The sequence below is a fragment of the Sapajus apella genome, unplaced genomic scaffold (genome assembly GCF_009761245.1).
Source record: "Sapajus apella isolate SASKATOON/1434 unplaced genomic scaffold, GSC_monkey_1.0 scaffold167, whole genome shotgun sequence".
NCBI classification, from domain to species: Eukaryota; Metazoa; Chordata; class Mammalia; order Primates; family Cebidae; genus Sapajus; species Sapajus apella.
The window spans coordinates 194,454-212,023 of NW_022437107.1; the positions used below are offsets into that span (position 1 = coordinate 194,454).

The following is a 17,570-nucleotide window of genomic DNA, read 5'->3' on the forward strand; positions in this document are numbered from 1 at the left end:
CTCAGTGGTATCACCCAGGATCAGCCAGGTAATTTCAATCATGCATTATGTTCTCTCCAAATTCAAATTACATGCAGTTAGTATTCGGCTACTTAAAACAATCATTAAAAAGTAACAATTTAAATCCATTGATGGGAGAACCTCAGCTCGTTTAAAAACAATTCTTGCCAGGCAGGGTGATTCATGCCTATAATGCCAGCACTTTGGGAGGCCGGAGCTGGAGGATGGCTTGAGCCCAGGAGTTCAAGGCCAGCCTAGGCAACACAGGGAGGCCCCGTCTCTACCAAAATAAAAATTAGCCAGGCGTGGTGGTGTGCACTTGTGGCCCCAGCTACTCAGGAGGCTGAGGCAAGAGGATACCTGGAGTTGGAGGTGGGGAGGCTGCAGTGAGCCGTGATCGCTCTACTGCACTCCAGCCTGGGCGACAGAGCGGGACCCTGTCTCAAAAAAAATATGAATAAATAAAAACAATTCTAATGGAAGATTCAAATAGCAATTTAAAACAGGTGGCAACTCTGACCCTGCGGCTTCAATCTCCTGCCAGGTGCTGTCCGAGAGCAGCTGCCCGGCCTCCTCTCAGGCTTCCACTTCCCCGCCGCGAGCTGAGGGCCCTGGCCGCTGCACAGTGGCTTGGGAGGATTCGGAGGTTCAGGGAGCGCCCGCCGCGCGTGTGCCAGACCTGCGGACACACCGGAAGACCAGTAAGAAGGACCCTGGGAGAAAACAAGACCATGAACGAGAAAGGAAACCCAGTGTCTGTAGGACTAGGAGGAAAAAGAAAGAAAATGCAGCTGCGGAAGGCGAGGCTGCGCGGTGCGTGGCAGATGGGAATTTGCTCGGTGGCCGCTCCTCTTTGTGGAGGGCTTCCCAGCATACCTCCCCCGCGAGCCCACGGTGACGGGCCCGGCGTCCACCACAGCTGTCGGCGCCGCAGCGCCTCTGCTTGCCCGCTAAGGCCGTGCTCGGAGTGGCATGGGAGTCAGAGTGCCCGGGGAGGTCCCTGGAACACACAGTGGCATATTAAACGCCTAGGAAAGGGCTTCTCTTTTCCACTCACGAAATTCAATGTGTGAGCTCGAAGCCATTTCCCAGCGTGTCCGCCTCAACTCCCTCATTCAACACGTGAGGGAACTCCTCCAGGGAAAAGCAGTGATGCGCCCATGGCCGCTGGCGGCTCAGTGCCCGAGGACGCTCCACAGCCCCGGGGCCCGAAGTCTTCTGCTCGGCTCCCACGCAGGCTCCGCGGCCCCGCCCGGGGACCGGCTCCCGGGCGGGGTAGCGCTGCAGTCCGAGACCCGGCAGGGACGCCTGCAGGCCGGAGGGGTTTCCTGCCTCGGGCACTCTGCTGCCTCCACAAATGGTTTTTGGAGGCACGTGCACATATACTTTAAACACGTCGATGGTGAATCGGTACCCAGCTGCCAGGGTCAAGCTTCCCGGGAGGGGCCGCGGGCGCGCGGGGCGGGGCCGCAAGAGCACTGGGCGGGACCGCAGGCGCACGGCGGCCTCATTTCCTCACCCGCGCCGGAAGTGGCCGCTCAGGCGCGGCGGCGCGCCCGGGTGTGGGCGGCTGAGGAGGCGGTGGCGTCCCCAGGGCGCAGGGCGCAGGGCGCCTACCCGGTGTGTCGGCGGCGCAGGAGGCGGTGGACCGCGGAGCGGGCGAGCAGGGTGAGTACCTGGCCCGGCCTCGCCCGCCCGTCCGCGACTCCTGTCGGCTTGGGCCCAGGCAGTGCGGGCGCCGGGGCGCGGGCCAGGGCTGCGGACTCCTGTCGGGTCGGGTGGGGTCGCCTCGCCGACTGGCTCTGCTGAGGTCCCTGTCCCTTAGGGATGAGCCCCCCGGAGTCGGCTCCGGTTTTTAGGGAAAGCCCGGTGTTTTTGAGTGTGGTGCTGCCGGAGACCGTTAGTTTGCATGTCAATGTTGGCCTTTTATTTTTTTTGAACCAACTCACCACCGTCTCTGCTCCTCCAGTGGATAAACTTTTTAGTCAGCGGTGACCTAGTCATCGCGTTAAAATAGTTCTGCTCGCAGCCCTTTATCTGCAGGCGGCACAGCGAACGCCAGTAAAGATGAGCGGTGGCGAAGGGCTCTGTGGGGCGGAGGAGACGCGGAGCCTCTGGCATTGTCAGAATGCACCTTAAAAATGATTCTTATCTCTGAGCAATGCAGGAAGCACGACGATGATACTTTTATTTGTGATAATGGTATTGGCGGTATGACAGTTTGGTTATACATCTGAAGCTTTTCTTCCTGAGCTCTTGCCTTGTTAAACTTGGAGGCATTTTCTAGCGTGCTTTTGAAATAGATGTAGGATGTCGTGACGTTTCACCGTCATTCAAGGCTCGCAGGAACAGGGCCCTTCATGTCTCTTGGAATTTTAATGTTGGGTTTTGAATGTTGTATTAAAATAGTAGTTTCGATCTTGGAAGTGAGAAGCCAAGTATTTTATGCCTGAGAGTGTTAGCGTTCATTTTGTAATGGTATTCCAGTACCATTTGTTTAAAGTTGTCATGTGACTAAAAGAATGAAAAAAGATGTTGGATCTCCAATATTTGTGGCTCAGAAAAGTTTGGCCTAAATAAGCACAGTTCCAACCAGTTTAGAAGCTGCATTTTTCTCTTTGTTTTTGTTGAGGCAAAAAATACTTATGAAATCAATAAGAGCACAAATCTTAATTGTACAGCTCAATGAGTTTTTACGTACTACCAGATTGATCAAATTATTACTGTAGAACAGTTCCATCATCCTGTTTCCCTGTGCTTCTTCCAAGTCAGTTATATCTCTGTTTTCCCATCTGTATTCTGACTTCTCTCATCAGCTTTTAGTTTTCTCTATTTTGAGCTTCATGTTGATGGAATTGCATAGTATTCTCAGCATATTGCTTGTGGGACACACCCATACTATTTCATGGTATTATATTATTGCTGTGTAATATTCCATTGAATAATATGTGACTACTCTTCAGCTGATGGACATTTATATTCTTAATTTTTGTATATGATGTATTTCGGATATTAAGAATACTGTGGGCCCGGCATGGTGTCTCGGGCCTGGCGTGGTGTCTCGGGCCTGTAATCCCCACACTTGAGGAGGCCGAGGCGGGTGGATCACTTGGTCAGGAATTCGAGACCAGCTTGGTAAACATGGTGAAACCCCATCTCTACTAAAAATACAGAAATTAGCCAGGCATGGTGTCATCCCAGCTACTTGGGAGACTGAGACAGAAGAATTGCTTGAACCTGAGAGGCAGAGGTTACAGTGAGCCAGGATTGTGCCACTGCACTCCATCCTGGCCAACAAAGCCAGACTCAGTCCCAAAATAATACTGTGGACATTCTTGTAAATTAAATGTCTTGGTGAGCATCTGTATGCATTTCTGTCAGCTGTAGAATGACTGAGTCATGACATAGGCAGAAAGTTACATTTTAACTGGAGTCTTTTTTTTTTTTAATGTAATAGAATTTGTTATTTTAACTAATATGACATTCAAGGTTGGTTTAAAAAAAGCATAACTATTATGAATTTAAGACTTAAGTGATTCATTTCTTACCATATTATTATTTATCCCTTGGATTGCACATTTATGACCATCTTCTGTCGGACCGTCATTGCTTGTTTAACTGTTAGACAAGTCTGTTAGAGCTAGTGAGGATATGACTGAAGTTTGGCATAACACTTACGTAAGAATTGTGCTACTCAAGTTAGTGGTTTTTGGGGGGAAATGAAATACCAAGAGGATATGACTAAAAGTGGATTGAAGAATCATGGACTGCAAGTCAAAGAACTTAACATTGTTGTTGTCGTGCTACAAAAGTACTAGGTATAAGTGTAAAATTGAGTGATACGGCAAGTTACAAATGTAAATTTACAGCAGGAGTACAGTGATTTCCATATGGATGGAGATACTAGCACATTTATAATGTGAACACACAACGAAAATCACTAAACATCTGTGAGAAATCAGTAGCATCTAAGAGAAGCCTCAGACCAAACAAATACAATAACTAGGCACTGAAGCAGTGGAGCTAATGTAAGATAGAAGAAAACTTTAAAATAAGTATTAGTAATTCAAATTTGTTAAGGTATTATGCCTACTGAACACTTACTGGCTGCCATGAAAAAAAAAAAAAAAAAAAGGAAAGGGCCGGGTGTGGTGGCTCATGCCTATAATCCCAACACTTTGGAAGGCCGAGGCAGGATGGTCGCTGGAGCCCAGGAGTTTGAGACCAGCCTAGGCAACATAATGAGACTCTGTCTCTACAAATAATTTTTAAAATTAGCAGTATGGTAGTGCACATCTGTAGTATCAGCTGTGCAGTCAGTGGAGGCTGCCTCTGCACTTCAGTCTGGCTGACAGTGAAACTGTCTCAAAAAGTAGGAAAGACTAGCCGTGACATGCAAAGTAGATCTACAAGAGCCAATATACATCTAATGGGAGTTCCAGGAGGCATTAGAAATTGGAAAAGAAGAAATAACCACAGAGATAACAGAGATCCTGAAGGTCGGAGTGTCCAGGCAGAGTCCTGGGCAGCCTGAGCCAGACAGAAGTAACTGTCAGTTAGGGGACAAAGGACTGGCAAATACAGATCAACCCTTCCCTCTCTGGTCTCTGTTTCTTCATCTGTACAGTGAGGATGATCAAGAAGTATGCCTCTTCTGAGAGCTTATAGAAAGATGTATTAGGTTTGCTGACTGTTACCTACTCTTCTTCCCTAATGGTTCACGGCAGGGATTGGGGTTGTGTGCCCCTATATGATGTTTAACCTTTCTATCACATGTATTTATTTTGTGAAATTTTTGAAGTATAAAAATTTTTTGGAAGTGTAAAGCAGGGGTTGCCAAATATGGCTGACTACTTATTTTAGCATAGCCTATGATCTAAAAGAAGAAAATAATGCTTAGTGACCCATGAAAATTATATGAAGTTCAAATTTCAGTGTCCCTTGGAGCACAACTATGCTCATTCACTTACATATCGTCTATGACTGCTTTTGTGCCACACAGGCAGAGTCAACTGGTTGTGACATTTACTGTCTGACCTAAAATATTTGCGGATTCCTGGTTTAGAAGCCAGAAATGGACTTATACAGGAAATTTGCTGATGATAAAAGTGGCATTTCAAATTAGTGACAAGAGCATAGATTGCATGAGAAATGGCAAGAATTAGCTATCTATATGAGGGGGAAAATTATTTTTAGTAGGATTACTTCAGGTAGCTAAAATCAAGAAGTAGGAAAAGATTGATAAATTTTAGTCTATTGCCACCACCACCACCACCAACAAAACTTTGCTTAATGGGAAGTAATACCTAATACTTACTGAACACTTACACTTGTCAGGTTTTACTTGAATAATTGTTACAATTATACTCTAAGGTAGGTTCTGTAATTATTCCCATTTAACAGAGAAGGAAACTGAAGTTTACATAAATTATGAAATTTGTCTGTAGTGAAGAGTTAGGAAACCATGGTGCAGATCTTTGAATTCAGGCCATCTGGCTCCCAAGCCTATTGTAGACAAGACAAACTGTGAAAAAAATACTTGCAACATGGTAACACCATTTTGTGGGTATTATCTACATCAGTACCTAAAGATGTACCTAATTTCTTTAAAATATTCTGTTATATAAATATCTGCAGTTAATTTAACCTTTCCCCTATTACGTTGTTTATGTTTTTATTTTGCTGTTACGCATAACACTGATGAACATCCTATATGACTTTATATAGTAGTATGGATACTTCTGTAGTATAGAATCAGGGAAGTATAATTGTGAATTGATGGATTAAATGGCCTGTGCATTTAAATCAAGTTTGCCCTCCAAAAATTTTCTCTCTGTGTGTGTGTGTGTGTGTGTGTGTGTGTGTGTGTGTGTGTTGATTAAAGGAATCATAGTATCTTGGAAGGAACATTGGCTGTTCAGGCAAAACTGCCTCATTTTTTTTTTAGAGGAAGCCCTAAGAGGTGAAGTGTTATGCCCAAGATTACATAGCTATTAAGTAGCTGTTACACTTGACTCTTTAAGTTGTTTTTACTGTGCCACAGTTTGGCGCATTTTTCTCCTTTGTCTTGCTGAAATCCAGGTACCATGAGTATAGTTTTCTCCAAAAACACCCTGTCAAAAGGATCCATTTGATATTACTTGTCCTTGGTACTTAGCACAGTGCTTGACACACAGTAAGTAATCAAGTATTTGTTGATTAAGTGCTGCTTTCAGATGATCAGTACTTACAGACCACTTATTCAATAATATGTTGACAACCCATGTATCACTGTAATACTCATCAAGTTATCAATAATTCATCAAGAAATAAAATGTTCTAATCTCCTCCTTCTTGGATACTTACACTTCATAATGGTTTAGTTTCTGACTGGTTATGTTTTCCAAATAATTGTGTGGCTTTGTTTTTGCTGTGTAAAAAGTGAACTCAAAATTATAAATTTAGTTTTTGAAAACTTTAATGAGAAATTGTTCTGTGCAGAAAATTTAGGAAGATTATACAGAATATGTTTTATAATAGACCCAAATGGATTGTATCCTTCAGAGAGCAGTAGATTAGTCTTATGGGAGGTTAGTTTGACACACTGCAATGTACATGTCCTGGAAATTATGCATAAAATTTGTGTTCGTAGTACCAAAGGTTGTGTAGAATTAAGATTAAATAGAAACTGCTTAAGGGTCATATTATTATGTGAGGGACCAGTGCTGTAGAATTAACTATCTTTAACACTTCTGTAGTCTCCAAGTTACAAGGCAAAAAGAAAAGATATGATAACACCTTTAGAATAATATATAGTACTCTACTTTTGGGGAGATAAGGAGCTTAGTTTTCTTTTTAAATGCAAACTTGTAATCAACACATCTTTATACTTCAGTAAACAAACTGGAGGATTTTTTTGTTTGTTTGTTTTACAAATGCCTTTTTGGCACTACTACTAAATCTGACCTGGCATTATTTTTTTAAACAGCTTCATTGAGGTATAATTGACATAAAATAAACTACCCATATTTAAAGGTACAATTTGACACTTTAAGTTTTAACATATGTAGACACCTGTAAAATTATCACTACAACCAAAGTAATGAGCAAACGCATTACTCACAAAAGTTTTTTCATCCCTTTTTATAATTCCTTCCTGGTACCACCTACCACAGGCAGTCATTGACTGATTTACTTTCTGTAACTACAAATTACCTTCCATTTTCTAAAATTTTGTATAAATGAAGTTATATAGTAAGTACTTCTGTTGCCTGGCTTCTATTACTCAGAGTAATTATTAATATTTGTCCATGATGAAGCATGTGTCAGAGTTTATTCCTTTTTTATTGCTAAGCAGTGTTCCATTGTATGTCTGTTTTACAGTTTGTTCATTTATTTGTTGGTGGACACTGGCTTGTTTCTAGTTTTGGGTTCTACACATAGAAGTTGCTGTGAACATTTGTATACAAGTTTTTGTATTGTTAAAATATAAACTGAGGCAGAATAAAATTTTAGAGTTTTATCTGAGCAAACAGCAATTCATGAATCAGGCAGCAACAAATCAAAAGCAGTTTGGGACTCCACCAAAGGAATGGGAGTGGAAGATTTCTATAGGGTGAACAAGGGAGCAAGGCAAAGACAATATTTGATTAATTACATTTATATAGTTGCCTTATTTAGTCCATCCTGTTGGAATGTCCCTAGTTATATAAGTTAGCTGATGGCTTCTGGTTGACTTAGACCAAGTTTGTTTGCTTCTTTTTTGTTTTTTAAGAGACAGGGCTAGAATCACCCAGATCTAGAGTGCCTTGGTATGATCGTAGCTCACTGCAGCTTTGAATTCCTGGGCTTAAGTGATCCTCGCACCTCAGCATCTTGAGTAACCAGGACAACAGGGACTACAGACATGCACCACCATGCCTGGCTAATTTTTTAATTTCTTATAGATACAAGATCTTGCTAGCTATATTGCCCGGCTGATCTCAAATTCTGGCCTTAAGTGATCCTCCTGCTTGAGCCTCCCAAAGCACTTGCAGGGATGAGCCACCATGCCCCGCCTAACTTTTATTTAATATAGGCACAGACAAAAAAATAACCAGAGTTTCACTTACATTTACAAACAGCCCAAGGTAAGTTGCTTCTATTGCTTATATTTGCAAATCAAACAAGGTGAAGGTTGTTTTTTTTTTTTTGAGACGGAGTTTCGCTCTTGTTACCCAGGCTGGAGTGCAATGGCGCGATATCGGCTCACGGCAACCTCCGCCTCCTGGGTTCAGGCAATTCTCCTGCCTCAGCCTCCTGAGTAGCCGGGACTACAGGCATGTGCCACCATGCCCAGCTGATTTTTTGTATTTTTAGTAGAGACGGGGTTTCACCATGTTGACCAAGATGGTCTCGATCTCTTGACCTCGTGATCCACCCGCCTCGGCCTCCCAAAGTGCTGGGATTACAGGCGTGAGCCACGGCGCCCGGCCTGGTGAAGGTTGTTTTAATGGCTTAACTGGCTTTGTCTGTTCACGGGATTTACAGACCTGGTCTCCATCTTATTTTAATAGTATGAATATGTGCTTTCATTTCTTTTGGGTGAATATCTAGGAATGGAATGGCTGGATCATATGAGTAGGCTTATTAAGAAACTTGGCCTGGGCTACATAGCAAGACCCTCTCTCTAAAAAAAAAAAAAAATTTTTTTTAAATTAGCCAAGTGTATTAGGGTTCACTAGAGGGACAGAACTAAGAGGATATATGTATATATGAAAGGGAGTTTATCAAGGAGAATTAACTCACACCATCACAAGGTGAAGTCACATGGTAGACCATCTGCAAGTTGAGGAGCAAGGAAGCCATTGGTGGATCAGTCTGGGTCCCAAAACCTCAAAAGTAAGGAAGCTGACAGTGCAGCCTTTAGTCTGTGGCCAAAGGCCTAAGAGTTCCTGGCAAACCACGGGTGTAAGTCCAAGAGTCCAAAAGGTGAAGAAGTTGGAGTCTGATGTGTCAGGGCAGGAAGCATCCGGCATGGGAGAAAGATGAAGTCTGTAACACTGACCAAGTCTATGATTCACTTTGAATTACATGCTAGTGGATGTGGAGTGGTGTCTAATTGTGATTTTGATTTACATTTACTTTTTGGCTAATGGTGTTGAGCATCTTTTCATGTACTTATATAGACCATTTATTTGTCTTCTTTAGAGAAATGTCTGTTCAGATCTTTTTCTTGTTGAGTTACTTATCTTTTTTTTTTTTTTTTTTTTTTACTTTTTAAAGTGAGACAGACAATGATTTACAAATGTTTTCTTTAATTCTGTGGGTTATTTCTTCACTTTCTTGATGATGTCCTTAGCAGCACAAATTTTTTATTTTGATGCTGTCCAATTAATACTTGTTTTGTCTTTGGTGTCACCTGAGAAGCTGTTGCCTGATCCAGGGTCACAAATATTTTACTCATAGGTTTTGTTGTAAGAGGTTTTTTTTTTCTTTTGGAGACAGTTTCACTCTTGTTGCCCAGGCTGGAGTGCAATGACGTGATCTCAGCTCACTGCAACCTCCACCTGCCAGGTTCAAGCGATTCTCCTGCCTGAGCCCCCTGAGTAGCTGGGATCACAGGCACGTGCCACCACACCCAGCTAATTTTGTGTTTTTAGTAGAGACGGGATTTCTCCATGTTGGTCAGGCTTGTCTCAAACTCCTGACCTTAGGTGATCCACTCACCTTGGCCTCAAAGTGCTGGGATTACAAGCGTGAGCCACCGTGCTCGGCCTGTTCTAAAAGTTTTGTAATTTTGGCTTTACATTCAGATCTTTGACCCGTTTGGGGATAATTTTTGAATGTGATATGAAGTAGGAGTCTAGTTTCATTCTTTTGCCTGTAAATATCCCATTGTCCCAGTACTGTTGATTGAAAAAACTATTCTTTTTTCCATTGAATTGCCTTGCTACTCTTGTTGAAAATCAACTAACCATAAATGTAACTATTTTTGGGCTTTAAGGTCCATTCCATTGACTATATATTTTTACACCATGCCACACTGTCTTAATTGCCTGTGGCTCTGTAGTAATTTTTGGAATTGCAAAGTGTGGTTCCTCCAGTTTCATTTTTCTTGTTCAAGATTGTTTGGATTATTCTGGGTTTCTTGATTTTGTATACTTTTTAAGATCAGCTTGCCAATTTCTGTAAGAAGTCCACTGGGATTCTTGAAGAGGATTGTGTTTAATCTGTAGATGAATTGGGAGAATATTACCCTTTTAGCAATATTCAGTCTTCCAGTCGTGAATGTGGTGTCTTTCCATTTATTTAAATCTTAAATTTTTTCCAACATTGTTTTGTAGCTTCTATGAGTACAAGTCTTACAGTTCTTTTTAAAATTATTCCTAAGTATTTTATTCTTTTTGATACTATACTGTATATACGGTTGTTTTCTTAATTTCATTTTCAGATTGTTTGTTTCTAATATATAGAAATGTAATTGATTTTTGTGTATTGACATTGTATCCAACAACCTGGCTGAACTCATTTATTAGTTACAACAGATTTTTAGTGAGTTTCTTAGGATTTTCTGCGTACAGATCATATCATCTGCAAATAAGGATAATTTTACTTCTTCCTTTCCAATTTGGATGCCTTTTATTTCATTTTCTTGCCTAATTGCCCTGGCTAGAACCTCCTCTAGTACAATGTAAATAGAAGTAACAAGAGCAGACATCCTTGTCTTATTCCTGATCTTGGGGAAAATCATTCAATCTTTCATCATTAAATACAATATTAGGTATGAGTTTTTTGTAGGTACCCTTTCTTAGATTAAGAAGGTCCCAGCTGGGCATGGTGGCTCACGCCTGTAGAGGTATTGGTCGACTTACGACCTATGCAACTTATGACCATTCGACTTTACGACCACGACCACAATCGCTAGCCACGACTGCTCCGTGTCTGGCAGCGCAAACGTTGCCCAGCTGGGCGTACGACAGTGCGGACCAGCTTCCGGCAGCACTACCATCTCCGCGTGCATATAGCCTATTCAACTCACAACCAAATCGTGTTACAACCAGTCTGTTGGAACCAATCGTGGTCGTAAGTCGAGCACTAGCTGTAATCCCAGCACTTTGGGAGGCCCAAGCAGGCAGATCACGAGGTAAGGAATTCAAGACTAGCCTGACCAAATGGCGAAATCCCAACTCTACTAAAATTACGAAAAAATTAGGCGGATGTGGTGGCACATGCCTGTAATCCCAGCTACTCAGGAGGCTGAGGCAGGAGAATCACTTGAACCCGGGAGGTGGAAGTTGCAGTGAGCTGAGATCATGCCACTGCACTCCAGCCTGGCGACAGAGCAAAACTTTGCCTCAAAAAATATATATACAGTTTATGGTAGCTGTTTTGGTGTCCTTTTCTGCAGATCCTCACATTTGTCAGTTCTAATCATTGGTCAGTTTTAATCATTGATTTTTCTCATTACGGGTCAATTTTTTTATGCCTGGTAATTTTTATTGAGATGCCAGATATTGTGGATTTTATTTTGTTGAGTACTGGATATTTTAATATTCTTATAAATATTCTTAAAGCTTGTTGTGCTATTACTTGGAAATAATGTGACCCTTTCAGATCTTGCTTTTAAGATGTATTGGCAGGACTAGTGCCATGTTTAGTCTAGATCTAATTATTTCCCACTACTGAGGCAAGACTTTTTTGAATGTTCTACCCAGTGCTCTGTGAATTTTGAGGTTTTCCAGTCTGTCTGGTGGGAACATGCACTAATCTTGGCCCTGTATGAATGCTGGTTTATGTGTCCTCTAATTTTTTGTGTGGTCCTTTCCTTAGTCTGTTAGTTACCTCATAGCCTTCACTGATCAGTACTCTGCCAAATACCCATGGGATGTCCTATTCAGATTTGTGGCATTCTCTCTCTGCAGCTGTATCCACTCTGGTACTACATGCTTTAATCCTAGATACCTTGGTCTCCTCAGACTATGAGCTGTATCCCATCAACTCAGGGAATCTGCTGGGCTCTGCTTGTGGCTCAGAAACTAAGGCAATAAGCTGGCAACCACTTGCTTCTTGTTTCTCTGGGGATCACTGTCCTTTGTTACCTGATGTTTAATGTCTTGAAAATCATTGTTTCGTATTTTGGGTTTTTTTAGCAGGAGTGATTGTTTTGGTTGTTTCAAGCCATCTAAAGAGAGAAAATCTAAGAGTAAATCTGGCCCATTACTTTGTCTTGGTTATAAGAGGAAGTCAGTTTTTTAGCCCATTTTAGAGAGTTAGAATTGATAGCTTCTAAGGTTTCTTTCAATCCTGAGATCTTTGATTTCATATCACATACCTTTAACAGCTTATTTTTCCATCTTCACATTATTCCTTTCTCTCCTCAGCACACTTAACTATCTGTATTTGTGCTTAGAAGGCTTGTTGGGATTAACTCTGGGCTGTGAATCAACCGTTTTCATGATACAAACACATTTCATAGAATCATGACAATCAAGATGTAACAGCAGAAAATGTTTTCTATATTCTTAACATATTCATATTATAAAACAGTTATAATCTTATAGAATATGGCCAAAGTTTTCCTTTCAGGAACTACACAAATAAGATTTTAATTGCCTAAAGATTTAAAAGAATCTTTTGTTTTTAATAACCACAGAATTATGCAACTAACATTTATATTCTGAAGTAATTACAGTATCCTTTGTTTCATTTTATTGGAAAATATTCAACTGTAATATTAAGTGGGATATCTCAAAACCTGTATTTCTCTTAAAGGGGAGAGGAAGAAAGATGACCTAAGCTAAACACTACCATTGATATTTTCCATCCTATTTTATTGAAAAGTAAACCTTCAGTAGTGACCCATTTTCTGAGTTAATCTCTTATAGTCTAAAATACATCGTGTATACAAAGAAAGCATATGAGGTACCCACATCAATAAAAGATAGTGGTAGTTCTGTTATCCAGTTTCACGTCAAACAGTTTTGAGTACAGTATGCTTAAGTATGTATATCTTTATTAATTAAAGTATGTATATCTTTATTATACAAGATTATATCTCCATATTTTAAGTTCTTTTCCCTAATTAATGGGCTAGTGATAATTTAATAGTTAAAATAGATACGGCTAAGTTTATCTTTCAAATAATGAAATTCAAGTGTTTTCTTATGCAAGGGATTATGGTTTTGAGGTATGGTTAAGTCCTGGAAATAATATTAGTTTTGTATTCTTTTTTTTTTTTAATTAGACAGTATTTCTTAAAGCCAACTATTTTTTTCTACATCACTGAAACAAGATTTATTATCAGTAAGCGAGATGCTGTCATAGTAAAAGACTCCCTTGTAGTGAATTAAATTTTTCAAGATACTTGGTTGTCATTTGGTTTACTAAAATAATAAATGGCTAAGGAGAGTTAAGAACATTATTTGTGGTATATTGGCCATAAGAAGTATTCATCTATCCTATGTTTTATACAGACATGTTACCACAAAAAAAAAAAAGAAATGTGCATTGCAGCATTTGCCACAGAAAGCATCCAGGGTTTCCTACTCATTAAGAAAGTGACTAGGACCGATATACTGTAGTGATCTTCCAGGTTTTGCTGCACTGAGAAAACCATTACTGTTAAAAGCCTGCCTGTCCTATCACACTATCGTTCTCAACAAGAACTTTGTTACAATGGAAGTTCTCTTTGCAGTGGAGGTCTCCTTGCCTCCCTTGTCCTAAGGTAAACCTCTGTTTTTAGAGTTAATCATTAGTTTAAATACATGGAAGAGTTCATACAACTGGTTGTAGCATGAACGATAGCATGCAATTTTGTAAATTTGTAAATGGTTTTTTATTTTTTTCTCTGCCAATAAACATGATTAAACTGTTCATGTTTTTTCTTTATATAGACTCCAAACCTTTTTAGACTTGTAGGAAATCTGTTGATGTGTAATACAGTGGAAAGAATTATGTGATCTAATGTGCAAATAATCTACTGGAAGACATTGGATATAAATATGTTTTCTTAATGTGTTTTCCAGATGTCTCTGACCTTTTGAAACTGTTCTTTCTCCCACTGAATTTTAAGGCTCCTAGATTGGCTAGGTTGAGCAGTAGAAATTAATGAGGTAGAATGCTTGAATTGAATAAACTGGAAGAAAATATCTCTTTCCAGTAAACCATTATTATTATAACAGAAACAGTTTCTAGATACTCAGTTCCCAAATGGTCATAAGCTTTAGTTGGGAAATGGTGTGGTAATTGAAATATTATGTTAATAAAGAGTTATAAGCAATATAATTTTCAAATAATTAGAAAACAGTAGAATATATGTAATACAGACTATGCTGAGCATAATTTTAATGTTTCTTTGATTCAGTTTATAACCATGTAGACATACTAGTTAAAAATCATATACATAGTGTATTGTTTTGTAAGGTACTTTTTAAAATTCTCCCAGGCCAGGCCTTAGTGGCTTATGCCTGTAGTCCCAGCACTTTGGGAGGCCAAGATGGGTAGATCACCTGAGGTCAGGACCAGCCTGGCTAACATGGTGAAACCTCGTCTCTACTAAAAATACAAAAATTAGCTGGGCATGATGGGCAGGTGCCCATAGTCCCAGCTACTCGGTGGGCTGAGGTGGAAGGATCACATGAACCCAGGAGGCAGAGGTTACAGTAAGCCGAGATTGTGCCACTGCACTCCAGCCTGGGTGATAGAGTGAGACTCTGTCTCAAAAAAAAAAAAAAAAAAATTCTTCCAGTATTTATTGAATATTATATTAGTACCTCTCATAGTTCTCTACATGTAGTCACGTAGCTAAGTTTACTGAATCTACAAACAAATTTGATATCCTTAAGGAAACAAAATTCTGATTGATTCTGATCTGTGTCTTTCAGAAAAATCACTACCAATATAATGTGGATTTTATATATCAGATTGCTTTATTCTGGATATCATTGGTAACAATACAGAAAGTATACACAGTTTCTCATTTCTGCAAGTAGTCATGATTGCTGAAGAAAGAAAAACTTAAAGCTACAGCAGAATTATTTGGGTACCTTTTATGGAAATTCTGATTTTGTTTTTAATTTTTGATAACTTTTTACTAAAGGTATGAACACACAAAGAGTTTATTTTGTTAGGCAAATACATGTTAATAAGAATGCCTAGAAGAGGATTGATTCTTCACACCCGGACCCACTGGCTGCTGTTGGGCCTCGCTTTGCTCTGCAGTTTGGTATTATTTATGTACCTTCTGGAATGTGCCCCTCAGACTGATGGAAATGCGTCTCTTCCTGGTGTTGTTGGGGAAAATTATGGTAAAGAGTATTATCAAGCCCTCCTACAGGAACAAGAAGAACATTATCAGACCAGGGCAACCAGTCTGAAACGCCAAATTGCCCAACTAAAACAAGAATTACAAGAAATGAGTGAGAAGATGAGGTCATTGCAAGAAAGAAAGAATATAGGGGCTAATGGCATAGGCTATCAAGGCAACAAAGAGCAAGCACCTAGTGATCTTTTAGAGTTTCTTCATTCCCAAATTGACAAAGCTGAAGTTAGTGTAGGGGCCAAACTACCCAGTGAGTATGGGGTCATTCCCTTTGAAAGTTTTACCTTAATGAAAGTATTTCAATTGGAAATGGGTCTTACTCGCCATCCTGAAGAAAAGCCAGTTAGAAAAGACAAACGAGATGAATTGGTGGAAGTTATTGAAGCTGGCTTGGAGGTCATTAATAATCCTGATGAAGATGATGAACAAGAAGATGAGGAGGGTCCCCTTGGAGAAAAACTGATATTTAATGAAAATGACTTCATAGAAGGTAATGTGAAAAATATGTTGGTCCATATTATGTTAGTAAGACAAATACTAGTATTGTATGCTGGTAATATAAGTCAGTCATTATCCACAGTATTAAAACACATAAGTTTTTCCCACTTCATTCCACCAAGAATTTTAAGTGGCTTTCTGATAAAAGGTATAATGAGATCATAATAAAAATGGAGAATAAGGACTAGGGAAATAGAATAAAACAGCTCTTGTTGCATGTGTATGATTTATATTCCTCACTTATCTGATCTTCATGTCCTTTATGTTTTTAAAAATGTGTAAACTAAGATTCGAAACTTGAAAACCATTTGATAAAGGAAATAAAAAACTGGTACACTGGTAGCTATTTTCCATATTGGAGGAAGGAGAAGCACATGTCTGAAGAAGGGGTCATACATGGTTTAAAAAGCATACTTGGTATTTGGAAAAGTAAGGAAATACCTATTTCCTAATACGTATTTCAGAAAGAGTATGGAATTTTTATGTACCAAGATGGGATATGACTCACGTTGAAGAACTCTGCTATAAAATTTAGGATACTCTTTGATTTATATCAACAGTAATTATTCTAGACCCCTACCCATCTCCTTTACACTCCCTGCTAGACATTTAATTGCTGACTTAAACCATTTTGAAAATAAATGTTTATTGAAAGTTCTCTTTGCTTAATTTTATAAACTGTGTATCACAGTGGTCCCCAGCCTTTTTGGCACCAGGGACTGGTTTCATGAGCAATAATTTTTCCATGGGATGATGAGGATGGTTTTGGGATGAAACTGTTTCACCTGAGATCATGAGGCATTAGTTAGATTCTCATAAAGAGCATACAGCGTAGATCCTTGCTTGCGCAATTCACAACAGGGTTTACACTCCCGTGACAATCCAGTGCAGCTGCTGATCTGACAGGAGGCAGAGCTCAGGTAATAATGCTTGCCAGGCTCCAGCCACTCACCTCCTAGTGTGCCTTCTGGTTCCCAACAGGCCACATACCAGTAGCAGTCTGTGGCTCGGGTTAGGGACCCCTGGTATAATACATGTAGACTTTTTAACTCTGAATCATCATGGCCATCACTTGCTACACAGTAGTATTAATATAATATCCTGAGGTCTTTGGAGGCCATAAGGGAGGGCGTTATGCTTTGCTGTGGCATTGCAGCTGCCTTTCCCTGTGGTCTCCTCTTTTTTCTGCTGTCATTTTCTGCCATTTGATGGATTGTTTTGCTCAAAACTCTTCTAATTTTTCTGGAAGTTCAGCATTTTGTCTTATCAATGTATGTTTGTAGGTTATGGCAGAATGGGAAGCTGCAGAGGAAATAAGATAACTAAGTAACATGCATAAAATGTCCTCACATCAGCTGTCCCCAAAAAGAAAGGGAGCTATGCCAGTTTTATGTTCTGCACCTCCCGCTTTTGTCTTATAACTCTTCTTGGATTCTGTTACTTCAGGATTTTTCTCTACATGGAACATACTCTGTTTCTCACTTTTCCTCTACTGTGCTACACCTGCCCACTGCAGGGAGGATAATTACTAGTAATTAATAATGAAAACTAATTCCTATTCCTTTTCTAGACTTTAGTTCAGATATCACTTCTTCTGAGAAGTCATCTGCAACCTCAAGTCTAAGATAGCAGTAATTCTGTGTGCTCTTGTCACCTGTACTTTCATACTGCTTGTCACAGCATATGGCATTGCACATTTCCTGGTTTGTGCTTCCTACTAAACTGTGAACCTTCGGAAGGTTGGGACCAAATCTGTTTTATTCACCATTTTATACCCAGATATTGACTGAGT

The 17,570-nt window shown here is 40.1% G+C and overlaps 1 protein-coding gene across 9 annotated transcripts in view; it reads left to right on the forward strand.

The window, feature by feature from the left end:
• Window positions 1-1,530: 1,530 nt before the first annotated feature.
• CSGALNACT2 (chondroitin sulfate N-acetylgalactosaminyltransferase 2) overlaps window positions 1,531-17,570 on the forward strand; it is a 42,521-nt gene continuing 26,481 nt past the window's right edge. For 7 of the 9 annotated variants that reach the window (XR_004265185.1, XM_032267227.1, XM_032267229.1 and 4 more), the window contains exons 1-2: window positions 1,531-1,668; window positions 14,844-15,770. Coding sequence is in view for 6 of the 9 variants with exons in the window: in XM_032267227.1 (XP_032123118.1) it covers window positions 15,098-15,770 (673 nt within the window). In the remaining 3 variants the exon portion in view is untranslated. Of the gene's footprint in view, window positions 1,669-14,660; window positions 15,771-17,570 lie in introns of those variants that run through there. The other 2 variants (XM_032267233.1, XM_032267228.1) reach the window with 2 other exon arrangements.